The sequence below is a fragment of the Acinonyx jubatus genome, chromosome A2 (genome assembly GCF_027475565.1).
Source record: "Acinonyx jubatus isolate Ajub_Pintada_27869175 chromosome A2, VMU_Ajub_asm_v1.0, whole genome shotgun sequence".
In the NCBI taxonomy this organism is placed as follows: domain Eukaryota; kingdom Metazoa; phylum Chordata; class Mammalia; order Carnivora; family Felidae; genus Acinonyx; species Acinonyx jubatus.
Window position 1 is genome coordinate 45,587,962 of NC_069383.1, and position 19,895 is coordinate 45,607,856.

Genomic DNA, 19,895 nt, shown 5'->3' on the forward strand with positions numbered 1-19,895 from the left:
GGCTCCGAGCCATCAGCCCAGAGCCTGACGCGGGGCTCGAACTCACAGACCGCGAGATCGTGACCTGGCTGAAGTCAGACGCTTAACCAACTGCGCCACCCAGGCGCCCCTGGTACCATGCTTCAATCCAGAAGCCACCAGAGAACAACTCATTAAGGAACTGCTTGTGTGGTTTCCAAAGTTATCAAAGGAGTCCTCCTAAAACTCCAGCACCGGGAAACTCTTCTGGGGACATAACCTTGATTCTTGGCACATCTATCGCAAAGTGACTCCTGTGTCATAAAGTAATAGCACCTGCAGCCGATTTTTTTCTAGAGCCAACTTCCACTGTGCCCCATGGGGTTTGTGAACCCAGTCAAGCTCCATGGTGGGCTGTAAATGATGGAGAGCTGAGGAGATGTTGGCTCTCACTGGAGCAGTGGCCCGGAGCTTCACCACTACTTACAGTCATGACTGCTGATGATGGAGATTAGTCAGTGACTTACTTCTGAGCAGATTCCCCAGGGCGCCTCAGTCCCATCACTTTCCTGAAGTGGTCCCTGGATGGAAAGGTACAGTCCTGTCACCATTTGCTGATGCAGACAGCTGATTGCTTCTTTGTGTGTGCAGCTGCTGGCATGCACAGTAGTGTTGGCAATAGACGCAGCTCAGCTTCTAATCTCTGTGTCTGACGTAGAAAGAGCGTGTGTGTTGAGATGCCAGCTGGCTTGCAGTGACATTGTCTGTGTCCTATTCTAGGGGACTACGGATAAAACGTCCATCCGGAGGATTCCTCAGAAGAGACCTGACCAGCTCTGAGGTCTGAAGACATTTTAGGAAGTTTATGCTTTTTTTTTTTTTTTTTAACCAGGACGAAACATTATGTGTGTTATAAGTTCTTGAGTGATGAACTTCAAAAAATAACTTCTGATCTCCCTAACACAGGTTTTTAACAATAAATACTTTGGTATGTATTGCACATCTATTAAATATCAGGGACAATGTTAGATTCTTAACATGTATTACCTCACTTGATCCTGGCAATGTTATCTCCATTTCACAAATCAGGAAACTGAGGCATAATTGGATAAGTAGCTTGCTCAAAGTTAGCGAGGCAAGACAAGCCTATGCTTTTTGCTTGAGTTTCATTGCTAGTGGGTAAAGACAGACGTCAAATAGTCCACACTGTAACCGCCTTTCTTGCACACTTGTGCTCTGTCTGGGGATTAGGTCAATTACCCAGCTATGAGTGTGGAGGGACCCTGCCCTGTGTTTTGAGTGAAGATTCCAGTGAGTGCTCTTTTGTAATTCTTTTATGTTGAGTTTGAGGGATGGAGGTTGTCATTCTTACAATGGTGTAGATCAAAGCTCACGTGTTATATTTTGATTTAGTACTTCAGAGCTCCAGATCCCTGGTGAAATTTAGCTTTGCAGTCTTCTCCAGGCATAGGTCCTTGTTGGTATGAACAAAGGGCAGAGTTACTGACTGAGCCTTACACTTCCCATTTTATATGTGCATGTGGAAAACCATACACATTGATGGGAAAAAAAAAAAACTCAGGAAAAATACTTGGCTTTTCTCCAAAAGATTTTTCTCCTTTAAAACAGCATGGCTCACATACATTGGGCCTGCTGGGGCCAACAAAATGAAAACAAATAACTAAATTGAAGGTGATTCCTCCTTGAGGGAGGACTTCCTTATTTTTTTATTAATTGAAATAATAATTTTATTAAATGAAACCATTAATCATTAAATCCTCAGGTTGCAGTGCATTTAATAACCAGCCATTGTTTGAATAAGAAGAGAGCTTGTCTTCGGGCCTTACTTAACTGCTCCTCCTCTTTTAGCTCTTTGTTAGAGGGAGAGGGGTTTGAAAACCATGCCTCAGTGCCTCTCCATACTCTAGTGTAGAAATGAGCTGAGGTTGTAGCATTTGTGTAAAGCAAACGTGTTCGGGCTTCAGACTTGAGACTTCAGGACGAAGGAACTTGCTGACACCCTTCTTGGAACAAATATGGGCAGCAAATCTAGACATCAAGACGTTGTTGAAGCAAGGGGGACCTATCAGGGTCTGTAGATTCCCATCATCTTTGCCAGCTGATGTGTTTTCTAAATGATTCATTTATTCTTTAGTAAATGCAAGATTTATGAAAGTTACTGAGTGTGATGCAGAGTAGCTTACTCATTTGTTAAATATTTCTTAGCACCAACTGTTACCAGTTCTGTGATTAGGTTCTGGGGACGCAAGTGTGCATAACACCTTGTCCCTGTCCCCATGAGGTTTGTAGCCAGGATTAATGATCTGCAGGATAAAGCATAAAGAAGCATCTAAAAGACCAGGGCATCAGTGGTTTAAGAATGGCTTCCAATGAAGGTGACTTGAAGAATTATTATGCCTCAGCATAATAAATGCAGAGTCTTAAGAATCAAAAGTGCCCTTGTGATTTTCCTAATTACATCAAGATTAGAAATCAGTGACTGAAACTTCTTCCATCATGGTTGGTTGTCTAAACCACACTTCCCACCCCAGCCAGGATTTCCAGCACCCCTTCACACTCATGGTTAGGTGTTGCCCAAAGTGATTGCACAAACATCCATATCTGTACATTGTATCTGTACATTGTATAAGTAGTTTAGAATGTGGGCTAGATGCTTTTGCTTTGGTTAGAATGGCACTTAGTTTCAGCAAACTGGTTCCCTCAGGTAGCTGATATAGATTTCCATATATATGTGTATATATATATATATATATACACACAAACACACATGCACTTTTTAGATAATTAGTCTTTTTTGAATCAGAATGGTGTGTTCTCTGCCAAATGTTCATAAATAAATTAAATTAATCTCTTCATTGTTTGGTAAGGTCTTTGTGTGGGGAATTATATGACTTTTCTACACTATCATAAGAAATCCATCAGGGAGGGCGCCGTGAAAAGGCCCTCAGTGATGACCATTCATCCCCTATGCTCTGTAATAATAATGGTAGCCACATATCAAATATATACAACATACTGGGAGTCTTCAAGCTTACAAAGTACTGTATATACGTTCTCATTTACATCCCCATTAAAATCCTTATGGCACCATGCAAGGTAGTTACTATTCTTCCCATTTTACAGAAAAGCAGAAAACAAAACAAAAAAAGAATACCTGAGTCCCAGAATAGTTCATCTCCTTAGAATCTTACAGCTAGTAATAGCTTAACCCAGTTAGGTGCTGTCCCAAACCCATGTTTCTCTTGTAATACCACACCACCTCCCTCCAAAGTAGGTTTTCAAGTGTTCAATTCTTGTCACAGATTTTAGCAGATGGCCAAGGGTTGGAAACTCCTGCATGCAATGACCAGATCCTGCCAGCTGCCCCAGATATTCCTTAATACCTAACTATAAACTGACTTATTCTCAAAACGAACTTGGCACCTAAGCCAGTGTTTCTCAACCTGGCTACACGTTAGAATCACTGGACGTGACAAACATCCTGATGTTTGGGCTCCAACTTAAAATAATAGATCGTTTCAGAGACTTTTGAGAGTAGAGCTTGGGCATCAGTAAATTTTAAAGCTCTCCAGGCAATCTGATGTGCAGGCAAGGTGGAGAAGCAAACAACTTCAAGTTGGATGAAGGGCAACAAAACCAGGCGGGTTATCTTTTCTCTATGGACATACGTTCCTCTGGGGACCTGAAAATGCTGGTTGGGTCATCATTCGATGCTAGGTAGTGGTTTGGCTCATGCAGTGTCACAGCTCCTTCTGGATAGCTTCTCAGAGGCAGGTTTCCTGTTTCTGGGATCTTTACTCTGTGAGGTGAAAACAGGGAACCAGTGGGTTATTTAGCATTCTCAGTTTCTTGAGGTAAAGTCCTTGGAGAGCCAGAGTCTTAAAATGTAGGTAATGGGTTTCATTATCTTAGTTTTAGTATAAAACACACCTTGAGGAGTTTTAGAGTAGATCATCTCCTTAGACAACACTACATCTAATGTGGGGCACTGAAGCCATGTGCCCGAGTCATACGGGGTAGAGACAGAACTGAATCTGGCCCCTTCCAAGGATGAGGGCAGCTGCGATAATGGGTGTGCAAACACCGAATAGTACAGAAGACGGAGACCATGCTACTGGGTCTCCTTAAGCAGCCAAGCCTTGAGTTTGTAAAAGGTTGTTTTATTTCGCTTTCATTTTTTAAAACGTCTCATGGGAAGCCTAGATAATGAACAAGAACCAAGCCTGTTTTACTGCTGAAGCCAGTTAATATCTTCCACTTGCCCTTTAAGGAAAAGACTACCTTTGAAAGCCAGTCCAGCCGAACTGCTAGAGTTTTAAAGGGTGTGTTTCTGCCTTGGGAATAGGAAGAATCCTGCTTGATTCAGCCCTTCGTGGAGCTGATGCTAACATAGAGAAGAGTCTTTTGGCTGATTTTATGTTTTCTCCTGAGCTCACCTTCAAAATGCAACCGAGTGATGCCAAATTAGCTGATATGGCTGACTTGATCAGAATCAGACATAAACCAGGTTTGGAATTCCAGATAATCTGAAAAGATGCCCCGAAAAGAAGATAGAAAGTGTCCAGAGAGAATACAAATCCAGAGGCATAAACTAATGCCAGGCAGATTATCTCAAAAAGGCAGATTATCTCAAACTGAGCAACACTATAACTATCAGCCCAAGATCAGTCCTACAGGGAATGGCAGTGCCCACCCTGGAAGTCTTCTTGGCATTCTGTCTGTTCAGGGTTTTAGTCCCACTTTATCCACCAGGAGTTACCCTTGGACGTGATCACTATCACTACAATGATAACAATAAAGAACCGAAGGCATTTTTTATTGCAGACGCCATAGTAAGTCCTTTATATGCCCAGTCTGGCTGAGTCCTCCCAGAAGCCCTGTGAAGTAGGCAACTGTTACGCTTGGGCTGGAGAGGAGAAATGTGGAACTTACTTGGAGTTTACAGGAAAAGTGACTTGCCCAAGAAAAAAACAGGAGTGGTAGAGGCAGGCTTTAAAATTAATCTCTGCCTGGCAAGCTCTCACTCTTATCTTATCCTTCAGTCAGACATCAGGAATGTCCTCTTTGCTCTTATTCTTTGCTTTTCCAAGTGTTAGATTTATTTAGAAAATACTGGCTAATCTCAGGGTTGGTTCTTCTTGGTGTGGGTCTTCTTAGAGTTCTCAAATGATAGCATCACAAAGTTGCTTTCTCCGACAACAACAAAAATACCTTTTCATTTCTCAGAGCTTTTGTCTTCATGGTAGACCCAACAGAAGAACAAAACGTAGTGGACAGGAGAGAGAGACAGAGAGAGAGAGAGAGAAAGAGAGAGAGAGAGAGAGAGAGAGAGAGAGAGAGAGAAAGCATAATTCTGAAGGCCACAAGCAACCTTAATAGATGCACAAAAGACTCCTCCCTAGCAAGGCAGGATGTTATGATCAAAATATAGCAGCAACATTGGCTAGCTCTCTACAGTTTACAGAACACTTCCAGTGTGCAAAATATTATTACTATTGTTTCTTTTGTGAAGATAAGGAAGGAGACATTTGGAGAGACCAAAACAGTAGTTCTCAAACTCTGGCACAGTGGAATTATCTGAAGAGCTTTAAAAACTCTTGAAGTCTCAGACTAACCCCCCATAGATTCTACTTTAATTGATCTGGGGTATGAGCTGAGCGTTTGGATGTTTTAAATCTCCCGTGGTGGTTCTCATATGCAGCCAGGGAGAGAACCACCTGGAGCTCAACCTAGCTTGATTGCTCATCAATAGGGGTTGAGACTTTTGGAATTCCTGTTAATGTTCCAACCTGGCATAAGTGAAGGAAGAGACAAAAGCAGTTATTTAAGAGATCTGTTAGCTAAGACCTTTATATAATTCCTTCCCAAGTTATCACCACAAATTATATTAAGGGGGGGATGATTGGCTTTTGCTTTGGGGGAAGTGTAACTATAGCTGCTAACAAGGTATTCAAGAATCCCATATATTACACAGATTATATACTCAAATATTGATAGTGTAAATGAGATACAATTTTGACTCTTTCAACTTATTATGGTAGTTACTAAAACTTACTCTGAACTTTGGCCCAAGGTTATCTTAAATATTGGACTAAGGCTCTGAAGCTGAGCTGCTTGAAGGTGAATCCAGAATCCAGGCTCCCTGCATGCCATGTTGTGTAGGCTTTGGCAAGTTGCTTAAGTTCTCTAAGCTCCAGTTTTCTCACCCAAAAAGAGGGTGGTAACAGTGCTTGCTTCATAGGGTTGTAGAGTAGATTAAAGGCTAATTCTCGTTAAATTCTTAGCATCGTGCCTAGTACACAATATATGTCAGATATTATAACTATTTTACCGTGGTGAAGCCTGAAATGAAAATCACAAGCTCAGGTTCTTTTATCATGCCGTCTTCAGTGGAGCTGATGTTAGCATTCTAATCCCTTGCAATTCAAAACTTGTGAAGGATTTTTGTAATTTTCATAAGGACTTTCCATCAGCTTTCAGGCAGATACCACAAGTAGACACTGATTTTAGAAATGGAATGTATGGAAGTGGGATTTTTATTCTTCACGTAAACCAATATTCCAGAGGCAGCAAGTGATTTTTTTATCTTGTTAGTTTAGTGTATGTGGGATGTGTGTGTGTGTGAATGCAGATAGAAGAGGTGTATAATGGAAATATTTTTTTCCAAAGGTCTTATTGTGGCATTCTCTTTGAAAGAGCAGAAAATACATGTATAACACTTCTTATTTTTAAAAGGTGCTAATATTAGGGTGCCTGGGTGGCTCAGTTGGTTGGGCGTCCAACTCTTGGTCTTGGCTCAGATCATGATCTCGTGGTTCCTGGGATTGAGCTCCGAGTCAGGCTCTGTGCTGGCGGCATGGAGCCTGCTTGGGATTCTCTCTCTCTCCCTCTCTCTCTGCCGCTCCCTGACTCATGCTCTCTCTCTTTCAAATAAACATCAAAAAATAAAATAAAAAGGTGCTAATAATTAGAATTCATTCAGAAGCTAAGAATAGACCAAGTTGCTGTCATCACAGGTAGTGCTCTGCAACAGAGATTCAGTGTTAGTGGTTCCAGAAGATCACAATCAAGTCATAGTGGATCAGAAGAACAGAGACGGATTCTCACACAAATTGTTATTTAGCTTGAGATCAGGCAGGACCAACACCAGGTGAGGACTAGTGACAACTCTCTCTGACCTGCTCTCAGTGCAGAACAACAAGGTGTCCTGAGGTAGGGATTCATCATAGCATATGATATGATGCCCTAAGGTAATGATTAGCCCTGTTTTTATGAAAGTGTTTTCTGCTGAACACTCTGTGAGAGGACCCTATAAAGGGAGTTCCTTAGCCTAAAAAGAAACAGAGGAAAGCTACATGCTATTGTCTGCTTTTAAGGATTCATTAATACATAGCCCTATTATTTAGGTGTCTGAGAAGATGGGGTACCATGAAGATGGTGGTTTACCTTTAACCCAGTTAAATTTGACAAGGAACTTCCCCATCCCCTAACAATACCTATTACATTTGCAACTTTCTTGAAGGATACTTTGAGAAATAGTAGTCTAATATGACCTTAAAGAGCTTAAAAATTTTTTTTTAACATTTATTTATTTTTGAGAGACAGAGAGAGACAGACCATGAGCAGGGGAGGGGCGGAGAGAGAGGGAGACAGACTCTGAAGCAGGCTCCAGGCTCTGTGATCTTAAAGAGCTTTAAAAGCCCTCTTTCACATTGCAATGCCTGAATCCAACTAACAACCGCATGATTTTGACGTAGGACTAAGTCTGAATCTATTTTCTGAAAACTAGTTCTATAGACTCTTCTCCCACACCACAAGAAAAGTAGCCACCAAGCAAAATGGTCTTGATAGAGACAGGGACAGAGACAGAGAGGGTGTAACGGAGAGGTTGGTGGTGGCTGAGGAAGGGGAGAAGATCATAGACAATGGGAGAAGCCTGGTGTTGATGAGTAAGATAAGATGTAAACAGATGAGGATTAAAACCCCTCAAAGAGCATTGCTTTCATGAAAAACAAATATTGTGCATAATTGTGAAATAAAGGAGGTGATGGATCAACTTTTGTCATGCACTTTTCTTTTCCTAAGCACTTTTGAAAGTAATATAGATAATGACTTTCCCAAGTTCAGGCTCAGTGCAGAAATGTGACTTTGTCAAATCTTCATTAGCTAATTAGATCATTTCCTCCAAGTAAATTGCTCTAAGAGATGAGAGCCGACTTTGTAAATGTGTCCCCAAGAGAAAAAAGGTCCAACTTGCTGATAATCAAGCATATGGAGGGGAGGGGATTCTGTTCCCAGTTTGGTTCTTCTCTACCCTGGTGGAAGGAGAGGTGGAGTTTAACACTACTGATTGGGTTCAGCTGTGGGATGTGTGCAGTCATCGAAAGTGGAAGGATCAGATCCTCTTCCAGTATCTCCAGAATAGCCAGGAGACGAATGAAAGAGCCCTGGAGGCCAGGCGAGCATCCCAGAACAAAAGTCTCCATTACATTCAAGATGGTGCCCTTATCCCTAGCTCTGCTGTTTTGCTCTGTCATCAAATCATGTTTCCCTGCAGAGTGGAGAGGCAATCAATGCATACAAAACAGCACTATATGAATTTTTCTTTTTTCCAACATTTTGAGTAAAGGTGACAGCAGGCATGTAAGTATTTCCACAGTCTTGGTGGGGAGCCGATCTCTATCAGCGGGTTCAACTCTATTTGCAGCGACTCCAGTGGCAAGGGGAGTTTTTGTTCAGACAAAAAGAATTCCAGCAAACGGTAAATGTTTCTTCCTGCTGAGAAGTGGGAAATTCAATAATACTTTGGCTGGGTTCATGCTGAGTAGCGAAAATAGAATGAATATGGAGAGGGATTGTGACTTGAAGAGCAGTAAATCAGCTAGCCCAGACGCTTGCAACAATCAGCTTTTAATCTGAAACCTCTCTTGTTTCTACACCATTCTCCAGGGTAACAGGGTCATTTTTACACTTGTTCCTAGAGTGTTTTGTGCTGCAATCCCTTGTCTACCCTAAGAAACAGAATTAAGCACTGTGAAGTCTGAAAAAATTCTCGATTCTTCTGCACATGTATTATTCTGTCACTGCAGGACCATTTGCTAGACATCTTAGGAAAAGTTGGTGTGGGTGTTATGGTAGTAATAGCATCCCTTATTATGCCTGAATATGTTTTTCTTCTGTAAGTGAAGTCACAAATTTCAGCAGGAATCACTAGAATGGAAGTCCCATGGGGGCAGGGATTTCTGTTTTGTTCACCGTTTTATCAGCAACACATAAGTGCTCTAAGACATCCGTGAATGAATATTAGTCTATAGACTGTGAAAAGTATACTCAGCTATGAGCTCTCTGAGATGTCTATAATATTAAAGCCCAGAGTCACCCCCGTTTTTCTGGCTTTTTATTACATATGATTTTGTAGAATAACTCTGATGTATGATTCTATGGAAGGAATTTTTAATAGCATGTTTATTTTTCAAAAGTTACATCACTAAAACCTGGTCATCATAGAAAAATTAGAAAATGTACACATCCAAAAAACAACAGCCATGTTTATACTACTCGGAGGTAATCACTGCTATGATTTAAATGTGTGTTCTTTGGGATTTTCCTATGCGCATATTGATATGTTTTTATAGTGATGAGATTAGATTCTGTTTACTGCTTTTTTGATTTAACAGTATTATATGAACCTCTATTTTTATTAATAGACATCTATATCCCTTTTCCATAGTATCACAGTAGTATATTTTAAGAATGTACCAGAACTTCACTAACCCATATGATTGTATATTTAAGTTGTATGTTTAAGTTCTGATCTTTTGCTTGATCATATTGGAAGAGATATGTGAAACTGGTTTTCACAAAGGTAACCTCTTGTTTGATAGATCTGTCTCCTAATCTTAGCCCTCCACGCTGGCACAACTATGTATTACCTTTCTTTGCTGGCCTTTTACATGTTAGTACAATCGCCTCACTGAGAACTAGTGTTTGAGGAAATGGCTCAGCACCTGCTCTGTCCTTCATACCTTTTACCTGATTGTTCTATCTCATCTGTTTGTGATTATCATTTAACCTGGTTCTACCTTTATTCACTTTTACATGGTATCACAGAGTGCTCTCCAGTGGGACCGAGCCAGGGAAGAGGTGGGGTGGGTGGTGGGGGGCAGAGCACAGGGGAGCAGAGGAGGAGGAATCACTTTAGTACTTTATGTCTTTATGTGTCTTGACTGCTCATTTCTTTTCATCACTGAATAATATCCCGTCGTGTAGATGGTCTACAACATGGAGAGCCAGTTGAAGGAGTTCTTGGCTTACAGTCTGTGGCAATGATGAATAAACTTCTATAAAATTCATATGCAGGTTTTTATGTGGACACCGGTTTTCAAATCAGTGGGGTAAATACCCAGGAGCAGAATGTCTGGATCGTGCGGTAAAACTATGTCTAGCTTCGTAAGAAACTGTCAAACTGTCTTCCGAAGTGGCTCTGACACTTTGCATCCTCGCCAGCAGTGTCATCAGTTTTGTTTTGGATTTTGCCCATCCTAATAGGTGTGTGGTGTATATCATTGCTCTTGTAATGTGCAATTCCCTAATGGCATAAATTGTTGAGCCTCTTTTCCTGTGCCTTTTTTGCTATATGCAGATTTTCCTCGGTGAGGAGTCAGTTCAGATCTTTTGCTCCGAGGTAAAGTGGGTTGTTTATTTCCTTTTGCTGGGTTTTAAGAGTTTTCAAAAAACATTTTGGACACTAGACCTTTCTGTGTGTGTTTGGCAAATATTTTCCCCGTGAGGTACTTTTTATTAGCGCTTCGAGATTGTTTGCCACTTTGCAAGCCTGGAAGCTTACACACAGTGCTAAATGCTGAATCAGGGTATGACTCTGCTCACCTGTGTTTACTTTGCTGTTCCCCAAAGTGATACCATTGCTCCCACTCACTTCCTGAACTCCATTCGTTCGCTGTCAGAGAAGCTTTGTATTCTGGGATCCTCATGGTCTGTCTCTAGGTTGTGTACATTGTCTATCTCTGGCCTCCTTGCTCCCGTTGTCTATCTCTTTATTTATTTTAAGTAAATGACGAGGGTGATAATGTTATTTATTCATCTACCTGCAGTAAGATTCCCAGTGAGGATCCAACTTGTTTGTTTCCTGGTTTTAAAGAGAACAGGCAGGTCTAGGGGAGAGCAAGTTGCCCACAGTAGTTAGGTTGTGCCGTGTCATTGGCGAGGCTAATGGTTGTCTGTCTTCCTTTGCATGGCCTCCAGTCATCAAGCCTCCTCTACGTCATTTTAAACGCCCTGCTTATGCGTCTAGCTCCTACGCACCTTCGGTCCCAAAGAAAACTGACGAGCATCCTGCGAGGTACAAGATGCTGGATCAGAGGATCAAAATGAAAAAGATTCAGAATATCTCACATAACTGGAACAGGAAATAGGTCAAGGGGAAGAGAGGGAGTGAAGGAGAGACCCACTCCCCTGCCTCTCAGCACTCACCGGCCACAGTGGGATGTGCTTCCAAGACCGTTGGAAGCCTTGGGGGCTGGTGCTTTCGTGGTTGACTCCACCAAGGCAAAGTGAAGGCTGTATGTGATTTTCCCCTTTGTTCTGTTATGGACCCAGCCGTTACTGGATTTGGGAGTCAGTGGAGACTCCAGGAGTAAGAGGTTAGTCTCATGTGGCTTATATTTGTATAGATCTTTCAAAGTCTAAATAGAACCCAAATTAAAACAATGCCACCTCTTTAGAAAACATGGAATCCCTCCCACTGACACTTCTTTCATCCCTAGAAGTTGACTTGCCCCAATAAGAATATTGGTTTAATAATCATTGTATTTAAGAAATGTAAGTCTTAAAACATCTTTTCCAACTTTAAATACAGTAGAAAAAGGTGTTTTTGCATATGCATTTCTTAAATATCGTGATTATTATAATATTTAAAATGTAGGTGAATATGTAACTTCCAAAGGAAATGCATTAAAGATAAAAGTTGTGTTTCTGAATGTAACAATCACAGGCGGAAAAGAAGACCGATGAATAGAGTTCATAGGTAATTCTGAACAGAGGCTTCACAGAGAAGATACAAGTTAAAAATAAAGACGCATGCTTTGGTTTTCATTGCATGCTCACACAATCGCCTCATTTCGTACCTTTTGAAATTTGAGAGTTTGCAGGAGATACATTTTGGCTGTACTTCTAATTTGTTACTTTCACTTACAGTTGACAATTCTAGAAATCAATGAGATGCCCATGCCTCAGAGACTCCAGGTTTGAGATCTACCCCAGGAGAAGTCTTGTGGTCCTGGGGCAGGAGGATGTAAATTGCTGAACCTAATTTAAATCCCTAATTTGCAGATTTTTCTCCATAAAGTTGGAGATACCTTTAAGTTCAATTTCGGATAATCTTCCCGGCAGACCATATAGCTGAGCCCTTTGGGATCTCAGTTGCTCTTCCAGCTCTTGGAGGAATGGAAGTCAATAACTCACCTCTCTCCATTGCGGCATTTTTAGCTCTTCTGAATCTCTCCTAGAGTTTTTACTTTGGGACTAAAATCACACAAAGTGGGAAGGAATCTTTCAAGGCCAGAAATAGCTTTTGATCCCTTTAGAAATGGTCTGGTGCAGTGGAAAACTTTAGGTTTGTTGTCAGGCGGTTCTGATCTCCAGTCCTGTCCCGTCTATAACTAGTTGCATGCCCTTGGTCTAATGGCATAATCTTTAAAAGCCTCAGTTTACTTAACTAGAAAGTGGCACTCACAATACCCACTCTGCCTTTTGTGGTGAACATTGAGGGTAATGTAGGTGTGGATTGTTATTGCTGAATTCAGTGAGTAATAGGAACAGAACAGATGTAATTAGGAGCATTCCACATCCAAAAAAAAAAAAAAAAAAAGAAAAAGAAAACAAAAGGAAAAAAACAAACAAACTCCCAGGCACCCCTGCAAAGAAGAAGCTGTGTACTGATGGCCATAGCCTCTGGAGTCTGACTGCAAACGGTTTAGTGTTCTCTTCTCTCTTTCACCACAGTTCACTTCTAGTAAACCACAGTTATGCAAGTTGAGCCAGCTCCAGAGTTTAGTGCCCATCACGCTAGTGAGTAATTTATTTATAACATGGTTTACAATGGTGTTTCAGGGAAATTTAATTACTCTACAAAAAGAAAAATCACTGTGACTTTTTGTTAGGAAAGCAATTGTAATTCTTAACTCCCTGCTTGGTCCCTGAGCGACGGGATCCTTCTGCAGGCTCACAGCGTCTATTCTGCCTGAAGAAGGTTAGCTCAACAGGTACTTCCTCCCTGTTTGTATACAGGTGCCTTAGTGCCTGCTTCACAGAGCCATTAAGCAAACAGTGAAACTGCCCATGGGGTACTGGCCTCCTTGCTCCCAGTGGATCATCAGTGATGTTTCTCATCTGTCCTTCAATACTTTCAGTCTTAGGCATTGAGATAGCAACGTGGCTGTGCTTTCTTGACTGTGCTTCTTGACGTTAGAAGCCATGATCCTAGGGCAGAATTTTCTGTATTGTTTTATCCCAAGATGCTATTTTTCAGCTTTGGCTAATATTTTGATTGAATTCAGATACTGAGATTCCTCATTGCTTGTAAGATACCTACCATGTGTTTTGTTTTTGTTTTTGTTTTGGCGTGATGGATTGTGTACAAATGCCAGATTATATTCTTACAGCAAATAAAAAGATGCTTTTCAAGGACTTTCTTGTACGAGTCACCTTTTTCATCTTCAGAATTCTGGGGTTCATTTGAAAAGCATTAGATTTTCCCTATCCTTGACACTATTTAGTCCTGAATATCTTGTCAAGATGAATAGCATAATTTAAACTTTTCAGTTGGCTTCCTGATTGTATAGGTGGTAGGGTTTTTTTTAAACCCCCTTCTTCCCATACCACAAACCCAGTCAATTAATTTGTTAATATGAGTAACCCGTAATACCAGCTAGTCTGTAGGTAAACACCTGTGTTATCAACTTGGTTTATATTATTCCAGTTAGCAGTTCAGAACAGGCACTTTGGGGGTAGAAACACCTATCACAGTACCAGGGCTAAGCATATGGTAACGATATCAATAAATATTCTCTATTATTTCTTGGAGAAAGAATGGAGTATAGTAAAAAGAAGTTAGGCTTTTGAGTTTGAGAGCAATGTCCCTTACTAGTTTTATGACATCAGATAGGTTGGTCATATTCTCCACCTTCAGTAAAAAGATGTTAATGATTTAATTAGTGATGTTTACCCACCTGCCTGTTCTCCCAGGTACCAGTTTCTGCCTCACCCTGCATCTCAATCTTTAATATGCATTTCAACATTCAGTTGGAAACCCGACAGCCCACCCTCATCCCGTGCTCCCTTCACCTGTGTCTCCTGCATCCTTGGAGTTCTCGGGCTTCCGTCTTTTATCTGTCGTGGCTGCCTCTTGCTCTCATCTTCCACTTCGCCGAACCCTTGTTCACCCCTGGCCTCTTACTCCTACAGTTCTGTCTTTCTTCTCTTCCTGTTCACCCCATCTCTTTTTCCACACCCCATCCCTTTGTTTTTTCCAAGTTCCACCGATACAAGCCTACTGTGTAGAACGGACTTTACCAGAAAGTTTAGGATGATGGCACAGCAGAAGCAAATATATAAATTAAAAATCCAATAGCAGTATCAGCTAGTCTCCCTTTGCGGATGATTCTTCATGGCTGTTTCTTCCTTAGACACAGATTTGCCTGCATCTTCTTGGATTTCTCCTTCTACCAAGACCTCCCCCCCGCTCTTGAACTTTAAATTCCTATGAATTTACAGAGCAATCCATCTCTCACTCCCTACACCACACAAGTTCAAGGCACTTTTAAAGCTTATGAACTCACTCTGCCAAACAAAGCACATTTATTCTGGGTCCTGCTTCTATAAGCACAAAGAACTGACAGAAGCTTCAGAACGGTATTTTTTCTCTTTGTAATATAATCTAATTCTTAGGCAGGACCAGTCCCTGTAAGAAAAGAGCAGTATAAGTCTGCCTGTCCCTCTTCCCACCCCACTTCTGGCCAGAATAAGTCCCTAGGTATTGTTTTGTTTTTGTTTTTCCATCTAGTTGTAATACTAACCTCAGATGGGTAGGGGGCAGTGACTGTCACTAATAGGGGTTGAGAGAATGCTAATTTCCTTCTCTTCCTACCTCTTTTTACCACAAGCCACTTAAGCCTTACCATGATCTTATCCATTGAGCTTTTGAAATAGGGAAGGCACTCCAGCACTCTTACTGTTATAGATTTCTAATCCCTGTGAGGTAGAGAGGAAAAGTGGAGATGGTTGATAACGACTATTTTTTAAGTATGGGATTTCCATAAAGATCCATGTCCTAAGACAGATGGAAGGCCACCTATTTATCTGCAAAGTTTAAATTCATTTTCCCATTGACTGCCAACTTCACTTCATCAATTACACCCTCTTTGATCCATTTTTAATTAAAAAAAAAAAACTGTTGGGTCGACATCTTGATTCATTGGGAGTCTGTCAAATTAAGTTAAATGTGAGGATGTGTTAGGACTGGGAGTTGGGGGTGGGTGAAAGATTAGTTACTTGGCCCCAGGCTTGACCCTGGCATAGCCTCGGGTGCCACAGCGAGGCCAGTTGGGGCCAGGGAAGATTCTGCTGTAGCATAGATGTAGATAGTAGGCCTTTCCTGGTGGAATTGTTTAAAGACTAATTTAGGAGATTTATGAGACTTCATTATACTTTTGTTATATTTAAAGAAAATGAAAAACTGCTTTTGGGGAATGACAAGTGATAATAACTACAGAATACTGTATTCAAGTGTGTATTTTAATGTTCTCTGGATTCTCTGCGAACGTTCTATGGCATACCTTGTTTTGTGCACCTGAGTAAGAGGTTCAGCTGACCAGTGCTTATAGAAGCACCTTGCCTAGAAACCAGCCATTATAGAAACAATTCATCTTTTATGACTCACTGGGTATAAGAAGATTCCAAACTTTAAGACCCAGTGGTAAAAGGATATTAAGCAAATGTAACAACAGAGACAAATATGTCCAATTATGGCTGCTAAAACCCGAAATTACATTATACTGCTCTAGTACAGTAGATTGTAAAATTTGGTTAGTATTTTTTAAGTACCCACTAGGTCTAAAGCACTTTAACATGTACTAATAATATATTTAACTCTTAATAAACCTGTGTGGAAAGACTTATTGTCCTTATTGCTAATCAATAAATTGAGATTCAGTGGGTTAAATTGTTACAGAACGTTTGCAGAGCTAGTGGAAAAGTGTAGCGAGGAGATTTAGTTGTGGTCCTTTGATTACAGGACTATATATTGTTTCCACATGCCATGCTGCTTGCAGACTTGCTGTACCTCTTTGTTGAGCCTGCTCGCCAGCATTATGCATCCTCTGTCCTTCAACGATGCTCTCATGTGGTTCCAATACAGAATCCAGGACCAACAACGATAGCATGATTGTTCCCGACACAGACTGGTTGTGTCCCTCTCCATCTTGGGCCAGTGTTGTGTCCTTTATTGAAACTATGTCATGAAGCGTTGGTAAGAGAAGCCCTACAACTGAGCTAACGTGACCACTCACACACCTGCAGATCAGTCTTTCAAGGACCGTTGCTCATTGAATACATCTTCCTGACCTCTCATCAGTTAATCCAAATGGATGGCTCTTTCCTCAACTTCCTGCTTCCTTTTCCCCGTCCTCTCTACTGCAGCATTAAGAAAATACAGTCCATGGAGGAAAAGCTTTCCTTAATTATTTGCTTCTGATCTTTGTGGGTATCTGACTCTATGCCATCCTCTTATCCGTCCCTGATATCTCAAAGGAAAATATCATTTCTCTTCCTCTGTAAAACCAACGGAACTGTATCCTTTTTCTACTGCCAAAACGTGCTTACATTTGATTTTCATAGAAAATCAGCGATGAAATTCAACAATCAAATAAATAGATAGATATCCAAACTGCCTAAGCACAACGACATTTCCACAGGCTTGTTCCCTTTGAATTTTTTGAAGGCTTTCACATTGTTGCCCACACCATTTCATCTAGAAACTCTCCTCCGTTTGCCTATGAGCCCTGCATTCTCCTGATTTGTCTTTTATCTCTTTACTTAACTGCCTGACTAGTTGGCTACTCCTCCTCCTCACGGGACTTTTCCCCAAATCAAGCCATCAGCCTTCTTCTCCTCAGATTTCTTCCAATAAACTGTATCTTTCCTTAGGATTTTAAGCACCAACCCCATCAGCTTGATTTCTAACTCCACAAATCTGTCCCTATCACTTTTCTCAAGCCTACACAAGCATTCCCAACTCTGAGATGGACTTCTGCATCCGAATGTCTTGAAGGTACCCTAAGCCTCACTCCTGGATTCTTTTGCAACTGTGATCTTCCTGATGTCTATATTTCTGTTATTGCTACTACCCCCATTTTTTTTTAGTCACCCATTCTCAAAGTCATTTGTCTTTTTTATTTCTCCAAATCAGTTTTCACACTCTTCTCACTGACACTTCTCTGGAATTCTGCTAGCCAGTTCCAGATTTCTTCCTTAATAATTATGGCTTTTGGTAGCAGGAAATGATATTCCCTCGCATGTCAGACACCTCCTAGCTCCAGAAAAACTGGCTTCTAATGGCCAGTGGTAGAGGCTTTATCAAGACAAACATGAAGAGCAAGTCTGCCATGAACATACTCCCCTGTTGGAGTTTAATTGACTGTTGTCTCATCCAGTGAGCTCCTTACAGGCTGAGATTCAGCGCCTGTCCGTGACGGCTGGCAAGTTTACAGAGGCGTTTGGGTGTGCTAGGATCCTGTACAAGCTCTCCCTTTCCCTCCTTCTCCCCGGCCATAATCAGAGGTCAGATGAATGCCAAAGCATTTGAATTCAAGCATTCTAAGCCATAAAGGCATAAAGATATCACTGGGTGGTGATTCTGTTCAATGAATGACTATGTGGAGAATATATTAATTGTGCCTTTTCCAGAAAACAAGCTCCTCATGAAGTGACATCTGTCACCTACACTCACCTTCACATGGAACTGTTTCCTGACTGAACCAGGCCTATTCTGTATGTTCACATCATTCTTTTTATGTAACTCCTTCTACACCTATTGTCCTTATGAAAATCTTCGTTATTCAAGACCCAACAGAAAATGTCATCTTCTCTGGGTCATGTGCTGTGATCTCTTTGACTAGAATTGGTCTTTTGCCCTGGTTAACCCTCAGAATGATCTATTTTTGCTTCTTCGTGACACTTCAGTGATTCTGCCTCAAATTACATAGATCTTAATTATTTCTTACCATATGATCATTTGGGGGAGAGTAAAGACCACCCCCACACACACACTTTTTCATATTTGTGTTTGCTATGGCAACCAACACAGTGGTTCATATAAAATAGATCCTCAAAAATGTAATGGCTAAAGATGCCACCGAACCAGAGTAATATAGAGATAGAAAATGTGTCCGTATGTGACAAATATGTTACCACATCTCCTCTTTTCACTTACGACAGACATTACTAGTCAGTCAGTGCACCTCTTCCCACCAAGTCCAGACCCAGCCTGAAAAGCCTTCCCAACACAGAGCTCCATGCAATTGGTTGAAATCCGTTGGCATTTCTATTCTTTTAAAATCAGTGTATCATCCCTGGATGAAGAAATAACCTAGTTTTGCCTTTACTCTAATTCTCTGCTGATTCAATATCTTCTCACATGTCAAAATCTCAGTTGATGCAGAAAAAGAAATGTACGTTTAAAGACTTAAGTATCATTGTACTTTTCTAAAAAAGAAAAAAACCCTACTTGGCTGTTCATATGTGTCTCTGTTTCATCTGCAGACTCAAAATTCCTAGAGAATAATGGAATATACCTCTAGGCCTTAGAGTCTCACTCTCAAAAGTAGGTAGTTCTGTTCTGTTCCACAAACATCTCTGCCCGTGGAGGTCCCACGTGATCCAGAATTTTGGAAACAAATATCAGAGTGTGATCTCATCATTTCCTAAAACAGGCTAAGAATGCCAGGGGTGATGTGGTATCAGACAACACAGTTGTATTTTCAGTGAACAGTCTTCCAGCTGAAAAAGAATTTGCATGTTAATAACCAGATGAAACCCGTATCACTAAAAGCGCATCCTGCCTCGCTCATTTCTGGAAAGGAAGTTGAAGCCGGGACGAACTGGTAGTCCAAGCAGCCAGGTAAGGCACACATTCAAAAATGATACCGATTAATTTTGTGGATCAGGTTACCAGACTAGATTCTACTCACTTCTTATGCTGCACTGCCACCTGGTGTCTTTTAGAGGCATGAGCTGTTTGCTGAGTTCCATGGCATCTTTAATGGGGATAGTTTTTAGCTGGATGAATTCCTAGAGTCAAAAAGGTCAAACTGCAGCACATACCATTCTTGTTCTGATCGTGCTGCTACATTTCTGTATATGTTTATACTATTATCAAACACAAGGCTTAGGTTCTTGAATAGCTTTATTCGAACTATACATATTATATATAATTTATATATATAAAGCCTTAAATATGAAGAAAATGTAGTTGGAGGAAATATTGGGAGACAAATGTAGAAATCCTGATAAATATAATAGAGACAGCGCTTGGGGAACGTGGGTGGCTTGGGCGGTTGAGCGTCTGACTTGAGCTCACGTCATGAGCTCACGGTTTGTGTGTTCGAGCCCCGCGTTGGGCTCACTGCAGTCAGCCTGTCAGCGCAGAGCCTGTTATGGATCCTCTGCCCCTCCCCTGCTTGCTGTCTTCCCAAAATAAATAAATATTAAAATAATAAAGATAGAACTCTAAGTTGACAATATCCATGACATTTATATATGAAAATAAATAACAACTTATTATTTATAGCGCCATTTCATTGCATTGCCATTTAATGACAGCACTATTTATTTCTGTTTATTAT

General features: G+C 40.9%; 1 protein-coding gene across 7 annotated transcripts in view; it reads left to right on the plus strand.

Annotated features, from left to right (window-relative positions):
• The window catches only part of PDE1C (phosphodiesterase 1C), a 504,797-nt gene extending 491,114 nt beyond the window's left edge, over positions 1–13,683 (plus strand). For 4 of the 7 annotated variants that reach the window (XM_027075220.2, XM_027075221.2, XM_027075225.2 and 1 more), the window contains one exon: positions 11,242–13,683. In XM_027075220.2, coding sequence (XP_026931021.1) covers positions 11,242–11,411 — 170 coding nt within the window. In that variant the 3' untranslated portion in view covers positions 11,412–13,683. Of the gene's footprint in view, positions 1–103; positions 716–738; positions 800–10,338; positions 10,528–11,241 lie in introns of those variants that run through there. The other 3 variants (XM_027075222.2, XR_008296744.1, XM_053218254.1) reach the window with 3 other exon arrangements.
• The last annotated feature ends 6,212 nt before the right edge of the window (positions 13,684–19,895 follow it).